Genomic DNA, 13,227 nt, shown 5'->3' on the forward strand with positions numbered 1-13,227 from the left:
TCCAACCACGCTCCCCACCCTATTGGGGAATTTGGGGTGCGGCAGTTATGGCCTTGGCAAGAATGCAAAACGTTGTGTGCGATAAACCGTCCTCTATGAAATGAGCAATGGGTACATTATGACGTAACAAAGAAATGTCCCATCTTTTGTAAAGACAGTTGTTAAATCATTAGGCCTATTCAGCGCAATCCATGTATTGTCTTCCAATATAACTACTACGATGCAAAATAAATGTAATCGTGAGTAATCGTGATTACTTTCGCAATGTAATCGTAATCGTAATCGACTACTTCTTAATTTTGCTGTAATCGTAATCGTAATCGTAATCGCGTGATTCAGAAGTAATCGTAATCGCAATCGATTACATTCATGAAGTAATCACCCCATGTCTGGTACCAATACACAATCAGCTGCCTCGAGGAAAAAAGAAAGGCAAGCCCTCACACAACTAGGCTTGATCGTTACTACTTTCGTTATTGGGTATGCAGTTGATTACACTTCCAAAATATACCTTCTGGTACGTGAATTCAATATACCTCGGAATACCATGGTGCCAATATATTTGTTACCTCATGGCATCCTACGCGTTTGTGAATGCGTGAATCCATTTCTATATTACATCGCTTCAAGTGATTTGAAAGAGGAAAATAATCGTTTCTTCACAGATATGAAAAATACAACTGGTGGCTTGATTGGTAAAAGTGCTCGCACGTTCGGTGAGGACAACAGTGCACAGTGCGCCAGTGCAACAACCGTGCCAACTGCCCATCCAATAAACGACATGGATGCCCAATCAATGTAACCGCATTTTGTAATTCACAATTTCATGAAACATATACAATAATATCCAATCGATCGCATATTATCCACTGGCCATCATCCGAAATACGTCGTTCAAGTTTATAGCAATTCTAGCGGCTGCCGCAATACGGCCACTTTTTAAAATTTGTCGTTTTGTCAATTCAGCGTTATTGTGTTGGTTATTGTAGAAATAATGCTATCGTTGCATAGATGTGAATTACAACGAACGTGACGTGCATGTGCAATGTACAATGTACATATATGGATCCATATGGAGAGTACCAACCAAGATTGATATTAAAGAATTATTTTTTTAAATGAATTAAACTACTTGACGAACGAATACTTTCGAAATATTATATTGTGACGGGGCGCCATCTATGGCGACTGATGACGTCGCGCCTGTAGACAATGCGTTCGCGGGAGATAACCGCAGCCTTCTGGAATATTCTGTCTGTGTGGTACACGCATTCTTTTCTTACTGTCGTCAATATAACTGTTGCGGTATCTGTCTGGCTGTGCTGTGAACTGATTTACACTTGGAGAGTAAAGAACTAGTAGCGACACCGTTACAATATTTTAAATGGCATATACTGGAGACTGTTATGGTTTCGTCGATTAGTTGCCGCGGTGGTGGCGTAACTTACAGCAAAGCTCTCTAGATTTCAAGTGTAGTCGTCACCTCCCAATCGAACGTTACATGAGGTTCAGCATATACAGGCACGGTAGTCCCAGAACTACACTTACAGGCAGTGAGTTTCTTACAAGACGATGTCTCACGGGTAAAACAGTAAATGTGAAAATAGGAAGTGTCATTACAGCGAGTGTCACAAAAGCAATACATTCAATATAACCAGTCATTCGTGATAAACATGTTTCCAAACAGTGGGTGTCATTACAGCGAGTGATTCAACATACACAAGCATTCACAATAGCGCATGTCGAAACAGAGACTGTCATAACAGCAGCAAGCCATTCGAGATAGAGTGATCAAACAAGCGCTTGTGATTCAAGCGCGGCTTTGAAAATAAGAAGACATTCGAAATCCCGGTGTCAAAACAGCTCAACTATAACTATAATCTATGTTTCCGTCATTTTAATACACGCAAGACAAAGAACGTTTAATATACTGCACAAGGCGCAATGCGATGTGATCAACAAGTATAGGATTTCGAAACGATCTTTCACTTGTACCCCACATTAACACAACAACAATTTCGCCCTACGGATGCTATTCGGCCTCCTGTCAATTACTTGTTGCTGTGTGACTCTTCATTTCCGTTCCCTCTGTCTGCGCCTTCCGTCGCGTATCTTTTGTGGGATATTCGCGAAGTCGCCGTATCAACAGGTACGTGGAAGAGGTTTAGCCTGGATCAGCTTCCTTCACTTCGAGTACCGTAGGCGTTGGGGTGTGACATTGACCAACTGCGCCAACACGTCGGCTTGACTGCTGAAGAGACGATATAAACCCAGGTCTGTTAACTGCAGCGGACTGAAATTCCATTCAAGCAATGAACTGCGTTGACCAAGCCAGGCATATAATGTCCAATGGCTGGTGAAGTGGTGAGAACATGCAGCAACAGTATGAACACAAGTTGAGCGTATTCATTTTTATATGGGTATATGTTTCAGATTAACGCAAGTTGGGATCACAAATGAAAGGATCAAGACCAAACTCCAATATTTTGAGAGATGTAAAGAAATGTTTTATAATTAGTCCCAGCTTATGCTTGCTAATAATGGACACGAAACCCTCTAGAACAGTGGTTCCCAACCTTTTTCATCTCGTGCCTCCCTTGGCCGAAATTTGTGCCAAAATTCCCCCCTTACGAGAAATCTGCCCGATGATTAAAAAATGTCATTTTTTACCGCGCAATCACCTGTTGACCGAAGAATAAGACCGGAGGTACGGAGTGTCTGTTTCTAGTAGGGCTGTAACAATACTTTGTAGACCTTCAAAAACAATGGTCTTGGTCCCAATCAAACAAATTCTGGAAGGCTTGACTCAACAGACCCCCATACTTCCATTTGTGTTTTCGGCTTATCATGCACCAATCGCTAATATAACTGCTGTGAAAAATCAGTATGCATAAATTTGCTGGTCTCGCGATTTTTTTCTTAAGTGTGCCTATGCATTTGGCCAATAATATTGGTATTTTCATATATAGCAGGATTGACCACACTCGAGTTGGACTCGAGTCAGCATTTTCTGATGACTCGACTTGACTCGAGTCATTTTCTCAAAATAGGGAAACGACTCGACTCGACTCGACCAGAGACAATCTGTGTATTGACTCGACTTGGAGTCATTGTGCATGACTCAAACCAAGCCATATGACATCGTGACTATAAGACGGCCAAGACCGACATTTCATTGTAATTTCGAAGAACAGTAAAGTGGCCTTCCTATTGGAATTTCGTCTATTGGTCCTGGTACTTGAGAATACGACAATAAACTGCTCAAAGTGAGGAAAATTAGTATATTATAAATCAAAATCATTCAATATCACCAAACAGAGTTATAAAAAGTGAGTTTAACAAGACTTTAACTGGAAACTGAGCAGTCAACACAAGAAATTGGACTCGGACTCGAGTCATAATACCATAACTCGGACTCGACCCTATGCTCGGTGACTTGGACCGTCGGACTTGATTCAATGGTGAATTGAAAATGACTCGACTTGACTCGAGTAAAAACTATGAAAGTGAAATTGACTTGTGACTCGGAGCCTCGTGACTTGGTTACAGCCCTGATACATACCTTGATATATAACATACACGCGATCAGATTTCCTGTTTGAGCTCATTGAAATTTAGGACACTCATTCGGTTTCGGCAACATTGCACCAAGTTTAACATGCATTTTTTCGATCGAGTAGCTGTTCACTAAAAATAAAGCAAGGCTAGCGATCTCTTTGACTTGAATCGATGACGTTGGAATATTTTGTCACTTTATGAAAATGTTGACATGAAAATATAAGATAAATACTTTTGTTAGAGGCCTTGTTGTGATAGATTCGGCACGACATTTTCTCGCTTAGAATATATTTGATTGAGAGGCCGTCTCTGGCCTACAAAATTGTCTTGCGAACTAAAGCACATCTGAACTAGTTAAAAAAAAAACAAGGACGAACTTGTATGGGAGAAAGACATTTCAAATAGCATTTGAACATATTTTCAGCAAAAAAAAACAGCTATAAAGAGCATACGCTCTGATATAACTGGTTGCCAACATGACAGTTCGGACATGTACATTTTGGGAAATCCGTTACAATTCTAAAGTGGAATTCCTCCCTAAAAATTGCAAAATTCCCCCCAAAGGGGGAATTCCTCCCCGGTTGGGAACCACTGCTCTAGAACTAGGCATCACTGATCGGTGCATATGACATATAATTGCACGAATAAGCTTTCATCGAATCAGATCGCTTCAAATGCAATTGATGATTAGTTAAAAATGTTCAGCTGCTATTGAATGAAAACAGCACGTGGTATTGCATGAAAACAGCACGTGGTATAGTCTGCCTTTGAATCAAAATGATGCCTTGATGGATGATTGTACTTTCATATTTACTTGTAATTCCCTGCGCTTGATTCTGACCCCATACAGCCGTAAATTGCATTTCTTGTAGTTCATATGAATTACATCGAACTCCAACATGCGCCTTGTCATTCAGAGTAAGCTAAACTTCGAGTCATCTCTATTTTGCAGTGCCATATCATTGGTTTCTGTTCCTGGAACAGAGTAGAGAAGGGTGTGAGTTAGATATGGTGTGAACGTGAGGCTCGTGCTCGCGTTCTGTGTGTGAACCTCAGAAATTTAGAGGTTCACGTTCACAAACGAACCTTGGTTAGTTTTGCACTGTGAACCATTTTTCATGTCTTGCAATTTTTCACGTCATGTTAACATTTTTGGTTTAAATTCCTTGCATTTCAACTCGGACCACTCTATGCAATGCGCTGGCGGCATAAAAAAATCAACACTATAAATGAGCATGCACCTCATCAATCTCAAAAATTTTACTTGTTGTGTTACAAAGGTTTGCTCAAAATATTCAGCTTTCCGTTTGTGGATATTTAGTGACTCTCTGCTGTAAGCTTGACCCGCAATCACACAACATCAAAAACGAAATACCTTACATGCTGGTAGTCGGCGCATAATGCTTATTCAACCAATCATTGAAATTGATATAAGAAAACGTCATTTTCTAATGCAGTGGTTCCCAACCTTTTTCCGCCTTCGTACCGTTTCGAGGTTTTATGCCAGACCTGGGCAAAGTGCGGCCCGCGGAGCTATTTTGTGTGGCCCGCGAAGGTTATTTGGAATTCAAAACATAAAACCTATTTTTTATTGTTGTTGTGTGGACTAAAACCATAGGCTGTATAACTGAACAGGAAATTGGTTTACTTTGAAGACCGTTCATTAATATGCCACGATTTACCTGCCTACGTACCTGACATGCGTGATCCACATTCAAAATAAAGTCAATGTAGCAAAGTATGGGTAGAATGCGGCCCCGTGCAAAGCTCTCATTGACTACTTTACTTCTATCTGTAATGGTGATATGGCCTTCAAATGATATTTTTATGTGACGAGCTAATACAATTTTACTAGCATCGAGATTACAGCTAGTAGTCAAGCATAAACAGCAGTAAATTCAATGCTGATTCACCTTTGCAGAGCAGGCGGCTGTTATAATGTTTTTTTTTCATCTGTTGGGGTGCTACACGAAAACAGAATCCACTACACCCCCCTACGAAATAATGTTTCTGCATCAGAATTTGTTTGTCTGACTCATTTCCATACGTTTCATGGTCGCCAAAACATAATTTGATACCTGAAAGCGCCGTTTACCTGATTCACACCCTAGGTTGTCCAAGAAAACGATGTACACCAAATTTTACTCCATTCCCACCAGTAAAGGCCGTGCAATCTTGAATTGGAATTTTTAAATTATTATTAAAAATAAAAAAATAAAAATTCTCAAATTTTTCTGTCAACCTCATGAAATTGTTGAGCTGTCTTCAAAGACGATGCAAAACAAATTTGAGTCAATTCGGACTATAGCAGAAGCGGAGTTATTCGAGTTTTTCGTTGATAATTCTCGGATTATCCTCGATTCGGGGATTATCAACGAAAAACTCAAATAGTTCCGCTTCTACTAGTCAGAATTGACTCAAATTTGTTTTGCATCGTCTTTGAAGACAGCTCAACAATTTCATGGGGTTGACAGAAAAATTTGAGAATTTTTATTTTTTTAGTTTTAATAATATTTTAAAAATTTCAATTCAAGATTGCACGGCATTTACTGGTTGGAATTGAGTCAAATTTGGTGTGCATCGTTTTCTTGGACAACCTGACGATTTAGTCATGAAGCGAGTGAGATTTGGAAAATTTTTTTTTTTTTAACAACCCTACTCCACATACGTCTCTGAAGTTCGTAATGCGGCTACGACATCAATAAAGGTTTGGAACCACTGGTTTAGAGCACTGAATATACTGGAGTCAGGGGTAAACCCGTCATTTTAGTTTGTGCCGAGCAAGTCGCCGAGATTAAGGATTTTAATTGAAGCCGGTCTTATGACAAAAACACGAAGACAAACACATGGTAAAGGGAGGGCGAATTTCAGAAGAACTGCAAGCTTCGCTAAACGCCAAAGCTATTTCACCAAGCTGAAGGCAGCGACCATAGACAATAAGCTTTGTACCATCCCAAATACATTTTAGTGCAGGGGTTCTCAAACTGGGGGGAGCTTGAAAGCATCTGACGTGGGCGCGAAGAGGTAGGTAAATACGAAAAAAAATTGCGCTTGATGCGCTTCACCCCCACATTCACTGAGCAGCATTTCTTAACAATGTAATTTAGAAATAAAATTAAAATTCGCTGGAGAATATTGTTGAAAATTTCACTTGGCCCGCCCCTGCATTTTCTACTTCTGATTTGGCCCGCGTAGGAAAATAGTTGCCCACCCCTGTTTTTGCAGTGCTCGCGTACCGCCTACATAAGTTACGCGCGCCGAAGATGGGCAAAAACTGTCTCCGCCATTTATGACGCCATAATCACGTATTTGACCTATGATGCGATGTGTAATAACAAATTCTATTAAACTAGGCATTATTAGCCAGGGTTGACGGGATGCACGGAATTGTTTCCCACCACCAGTCTAATAAAAATTATCCCGACTTATACTAACATTACGAGACAAAAGTGGTAACAAAAGTACAAGGATATATAAATGTTGTAGTGGTTATAGGTGTTCAAATTGAACTATGGTATCTGACTCCTCATAATAACCGTTATCACACACATACATTTGACTCTTGTTATTTTATTAACGTTCCCAACAGTTACCGAGTTGGGTCGTTGCGTTTTCTCAGTAGAATACGGCGCGCGTCTAGCCTAGATTACACGAAGCGTCTTCAACAGTTGCCGGTCAAATGGCAGTCCAACAACACTAATATCTGTAAGCCTATTATACATTCTAATGCCGAAGGAATCTACTGCGTGAAAGCGAACGTTAACCTCATGACGTCACGTGACGTCATATTGGAAATTCCAACCCTACATTTCAGTGAAGCGACAGCCTATATTAATGTACACGATACCTAGCGACGACTCGGGCCACATAATGCCACAATGCTGAAGTACATACTGACGTTTTAAACGTCGTTAAATGTATCTACTGAGACAATCAAATGATATAATAATCCCATAAAATCAATGTCTTGCTTTGCCACTAATTTCGACGATGACTTGCAAGGGAATATAAGCTTACGCCTTAACGGTCTAGGGCAGACCGGACAACGGATTCGACATCTGAGTACTGCCACGTTGAGCAGAGTGTAAAACGGGTTTCTTGACTTGCTACCGATATTACCCCGTTAACAAGCTATACAGCAGTAGCCAACACCCCAATCGTGCGTATTTGGTTATTATGATACGGTAAACGTATGAAGTCAAGATTGACCACGTACGCCTGCTAGATTTTTTTTACATCAGACAATGATATAAATCTCATTGATTGGTTGAATAAGCATCATTCATGGTACATAATGTATTTCGCTCTTTTGTTGAGTGATTGCTCACAACAGAGAATCACTGAATATTCACAAACGGAAAGATGGGTATTTCGAGCAAACTTTTGTAACAAAGCAAGTAAAATTTTTGAGATTGTCAAGGTGCATGCTCATTTAGTGTTGATTTTTATGCTCTCAGAGCCATGCATAGAGTGAGCCGCAGTAGAAATGCAATAAATTTCAACCAAAGATGGTATAATGAAATTAGAATTGTAATGTATGAAAAAGGTTCACAGTGCAGAACCTAACAAGGTTCGTTTGTGAACGTGAACCCATACATTCCTGAGGTTCACACACAGAACGCATACGTGAACCTCACGTTCACACCATCCCTATGAAAAATCCAGCAGGCGTATACGGGATCCTTCTTGATTTGATATGTTGACTGTATCATAAAAACTAAATCTGTGCGATTGGGATGTTGGCTACGGTATAACTTGTTTATGGGATAATATCAGTACCAAGTATGGAAACCCGTTTTACACTCTGCTCAATATCAATGTCGCAATAGTCAGACTATAGAGTATGACTGGAGTGACGACTCGATTGTTCTCCCATTGTTAGCCGGCAGAATGGTCACGGTCAGATGGATGCACCCAAAACAGGATAGCTCAGTGCTTGTTTCAATGGCGTTCAAGGCGATTCGTCGTGTATTTCTTGAAGTTGCGTCGGAATTAGTTAGACAGTTCAACATTTAGGTAGCGGTAGCGAGTCGTTATGACTGGTGAATAATACTGTGTAGCCTATGTTACATTTCTCACGAGATTGATGTGATATTGTGGCTTTGATCCTTTGTAGAGTTTGCTACGTATATGAATATAATGACAGAAGGTATGGGATATCTGGTTCGTGTGCATTGGCTATTGTGAGATGAATTCATGGAAAGAAAGACTGAAGAATACTACAAAGTGAACAAGTGGAAAGATCTTGAACTATACCGATATGCAATTCACAATATCGTTGATTGAAAATATGTCCTATATTAACTGCAGAAACTCGAGTATGAATATAACAAATAATATTGCAACTGTCTTGTAGTCTTATATAATGCCTGTCCGATAACCGCAGAAACTTGAGTATGAGTAGCAGGACCGTAACTGCCACACCTCAAACCCCCCAATTGGGGGGGGGGCGAGCTCGAAGAGGGCTCAAAATTATTTCGCGAATTAGCATAAATTATTGAGTATTTTTCAAAACTTTATGCAACTTTTTCAAAAATTTTTCGCTCTGCGTGCGATTTCGAGTTGCCAACTTTCTTAGTTATTTGGTAGCCTACTCTTCCCCAAGACAAAATACGCAAGATCTATCGAAATGGACATATCGGCGAGACATTTAAAGTTCTAGAGCATGTAACATGCGACTCCAAGAAGTGTGCCAGAACGATCGGCAGCGAGAAAACCTGGGCCAAAAAGGACTGCCCGCTTACGCAGACCGAAAACTTCGTTATATATGCAAAATGCATATAGGTTTAATTGTCCATAGGCGCCTAAATGACTGGCGCCGAATGTTCCTGTCTTGGCAATCTGAACCTCAGAAGACAAATACCATTCCGCAGGGAAAAATTGTATGCCCGTAAAGAAATACCAATTTGAAATCGTGTGCGTCGTTAATCTAGTACATTTGGGCGATTCTATATTTTTTGATATAACAGACAGGAGATCACAAAATGACATCATGAAACGAAGTCATACCAACGGGGCCGCCCGCCTGAATATGTTTAATTATTATTTACGGGCCCTACAGTTTCCAAGCCACCTCATTCAGCTCTACCGGTAAATCTGACAACGTGAACAGAGAGAACAAGAAATTGATAGCAATATATATGCAATTCCCAATATTATTGACCGATTTTATCATGAATTATCGAATATTTTCGCGCCTCGCGCTTGCTCACTAGACTGTGGCCCTTATTACGTGACAAAAGCGAACTACGTGATGGGGGGGGACGGTTTATCACCCTATGGGAGCCCAAGACCCAAGTTTTATTAGGGGGCCTGGCCAAGTGCTGTTTCGTTCCTGCGAACGGGTATACGCCCGAAGATGTTCAATTATTATTGAGGGGTCCTACCATTTCAAACACACCTCACTCAGGTCTACCATTAAATCTGATTACGTGGGCAGAGAGAGGATAAAAATTGATAACAATATATATTCAACTCCCGATCATATTGACCGATTAAATCATGAATTTTGAAATTTTTTGCGCTTGGCGCGTGTGGACGACCAAATCTGCCCCACTAAACGGACGGTGAACACAGATGATGAGTAGCGGTAAACATCGTATAGCCAATGAGGGGTCTGGGGGGCGAAGCCCCCCAGAACTTCGGTTAATCACCCTATGGGGGGCCCATGACCAACGTTTTTGGGGGGGCTGACGAAGTGCTGTTACGGCCCTGATGACTAGAACAAGAGCCTTGTGTAATGTTAATGTTCTGCTTGAGCTCGACTCACAATAGCCAGAGCTTACTCCTTGAAAGTGTGCAAAATCGCACTTGAAGGGAACTCGTTGTCATTGCCAAGAACACAGGAAGACGTCTGCCGGTCGACATTAGTAGTAAGCCAATGCACCACGTCAAGGTTTCGACCAACGCATTGGTTTCCTGTTTTAGGTAGGGAACCTCAATGTGGATAGGCAGCATTTGCCACAGAGAGAAAAAACTACCATACTAAAAGAGCATATTGTTCATTTTTTTCAAGCCATCTCGCAAACTTTTGGAAAATTTGGAGGACTTTTTTTGCTTTTCATGCAATGCAAACTTTGCAAAATTGTGAGATATGATGTTGTTCAAGTGTCTCATTGCCTTGACCATGAAATCCTCAACCTCATTTAGGTCTGGGCCAGATTGAAGTGACACAGTATGAATTAATTTGTTATAGAATGGATCACAGTGAATTGCGTCAAGTACCCTGAAAAAATTGATCTTTTTCAGGGGTATTCCCATTTCTTTACTGTGGATAACATAAAAGCGGAGAACCATGCCATGAAACTGTTAAGACGGGCTCTTCAATCCACCGACTTTCTTCTGCATCACTTTAATGAGGTTTCCCGATGGCGCTGCAGATGTTAGGCATGTGGCAATTGCTTCGTTAGCTTGCTTAGAAATGGCTCCTAAAAGCACTCCACCAATATATTCAAGTATGTCTAAAAACATGTCAAAGTTTTTCCATGGAAAGGCAAAGTATCAAAGGCTATTTACTTACCAGATTCCTTGCTGTTGACTCCTCCAATCTCTGTGATTGAATCCTGTTCTTTACCGCACACGAGAGAATTAAACATCTTCAAAAGTAATGCTGAAGCTGGCAATTGCGGCAAACCCAGCAACTTGTTAGCTTGGTGACAGATATTTGAATAATGTTGATAAAATCCGTCAACACCAAGTTTGCAATATTCAGAATGGAGTTGTTTCACCAATGGAACAGCTTTGGTCACGTCTAGTTCCTCGAATGATGGGGCGCATTCAAAGTATTTTTTGCTATTTACACAAGCCCTCTTCAAAACAGCAAATACAGCATCCTCAGATATATCCCAAGTACTGGTGGGAACTTTATGATTTTTGTAATGTTTTTTCAGAGCTTTCACAGTCGGAAAGGATGCTTCGCATTCCTCACAAATCACACCTTTCCAGTTATCGAGTCCTTCGAAACATTCTTCAATTTCCATTTCAGTTAGTCCCTCCCAGTCATCCCAAAGTGATGCAGCTGAATCAGTCATGATACCGATTTCTATCCGTGTCGAAATATGATCTAAATCTGGCGAAAAATATAACAGAGGCTACAAGGTATTATTCACTAGTCATAACGACTCGCCACCGCTGCCTAAATGTTGAACTGTCTAACTAATTCCGACGCAACTTCAAGAAATACACGAAGAATCGCCTTGAACGCCATTGAAACAAGCACTGAGCTATTCTGTTTTGGGTGCATCCATCTGACCGTGACCATTCTGCCGGCTAACAATGGGAGAACAATCGAGTCGTCACTCCAGTCATACTCTATAGTCAGACGTCGAATACATTGTCATGTTATGGACTCGACGGTTAAGGCGTAGGCTTATTTTACAATTGATTTTGACGGTCAGTAAGTATTACTCATGTTTTATTGAGCTTCGTAGGGCACAACTGCTTGTCTGCACCTTCTGTATGACATACATGCCCGTAAAAACGTTGCATATACTAACATTCAAAATTCATTTTTTGATGTGTGGTCGGTCGTGTTCTGAAAATTTTGACAGCACCACAATACAACTATATTGAAGTTGTGTATGAATTCTTTCAAATCCGGAGCAACATGTCGCAGAAGAGCATCCAAAAACTACTGTGCGAAACTTTGTATTTCATCGTCAAAAAATTGTTGAAGTAAAGTAATATACCTTATATGCGAGATCACGTGAGTAGGTGAAACTAGTCCGTGCAGTAGACATACTTCGTGACTGATGACCTCTAGCTTTTAGGGATGCTCTGAGCATATCTCGAGCTTGATACGGGGCGATGAGTCAAAATGTTTGATAGTCACTTATCTAGTGCTTGGCTAATATGATGTTAATCTAACCTTGCTGCGTGGCAAAACCACAGCATCACCCAACTCCATCAAAGCAACGATGCAAATCAAAAACGAATTCTTGCTACATCAACATACCGAACTATCTTGATCAGTGATTCTCAACCGCGGCTCTCCGAGCCGCATGCGGCTCTCGACTGCTCTCCGTGCGGCTCTCACTAACGATGTGAAATCATTGATGCTTCTACGGAAATTCTAATTATTCATGATCATAAATAAATCGCGCCTTCAACACAACAAATGTACGTTTATGTTCACGTTTACTGACGCGAAGGTCATTCCCTGATCACAATAGAATCCTACGTAATACAAGTTGTACGGGTTGTGACGTAACATTACCGATAGTAATTTCGGTAGGCTTTAAATCCGAACCTTTACTGCTTTACTGAAGGCTCTGACCGTCTGACCTAAGCCTAATCAGGTGTCTGTAATGAGACGGGCGAAGTTTATTTCGCTCGAGACGGCGGCTCATATTAGAATACGGGTGACAAGAGACTCGGTCAATAAGACAATCAACGTTTGGGGTAACTGCAGGTACTTTATTTTCTTACTCTTTGCTTTGATCTTGATAGCGTTAGAAAATATCGGAGACTTTGGTTCAATGATAATGTCAGGTTCAGATCAACCTGCAAAGAAATCTCGCACCCTTGTGCAAGAAAATCGGGCCTTTCAAAGTGAATGGGAAGAGGCGTATTTTCAAATTGAGGAAAACGGCAAAGCGAAATGCCTTCTGTGCCCTATAATAATAAACGGTGTAAAATCTTTCAACGTTAAGAGGCATTATAAAACACATG

General features: G+C 40.7%; 1 protein-coding gene across 1 annotated transcript; it reads right to left on the reverse strand.

Moving 5' to 3' along the window:
• Nucleotides 1-10,769: 10,769 nt before the first annotated feature.
• LOC145435859 (uncharacterized) lies at nucleotides 10,770-11,874 on the reverse strand. The gene is made up of 2 exons (XM_080313126.1): nucleotides 11,078-11,874; nucleotides 10,770-11,018 (listed from the first exon to the last, which is right to left on the reverse strand). The coding sequence occupies exons 1-2, from the start codon at nucleotides 11,586-11,588 to the stop codon at nucleotides 10,867-10,869; spliced, it is 663 nt and encodes a 220-aa protein (XP_080169252.1). The 5' UTR covers nucleotides 11,589-11,874; the 3' UTR covers nucleotides 10,770-10,866.
• Between the last annotated feature and the right edge of the window lie 1,353 nt (nucleotides 11,875-13,227).

This window comes from Botryllus schlosseri, chromosome 3 (assembly GCF_051294905.1).
Source record: "Botryllus schlosseri isolate E-star chromosome 3, Bs_hap1, whole genome shotgun sequence".
NCBI lineage: Eukaryota > Metazoa > Chordata > Ascidiacea > Stolidobranchia > Styelidae > Botryllus > Botryllus schlosseri.

Bases quoted from the DNA above. Each gene is read 5' to 3' on its own strand.
- LOC145435859 (XM_080313126.1), bottom strand. From the start codon at position 11,588: ATGACTGATTCAGCTGCATCACTTTGGGATGACTGGGAGGGACTAACT. The intron at 11,019-11,077 runs GTAAGTAAATAG...ACATGTTTTTAG, and splicing joins AGTCAACAGCAAGGAATCTG to ACATACTTGAATATATTGGT.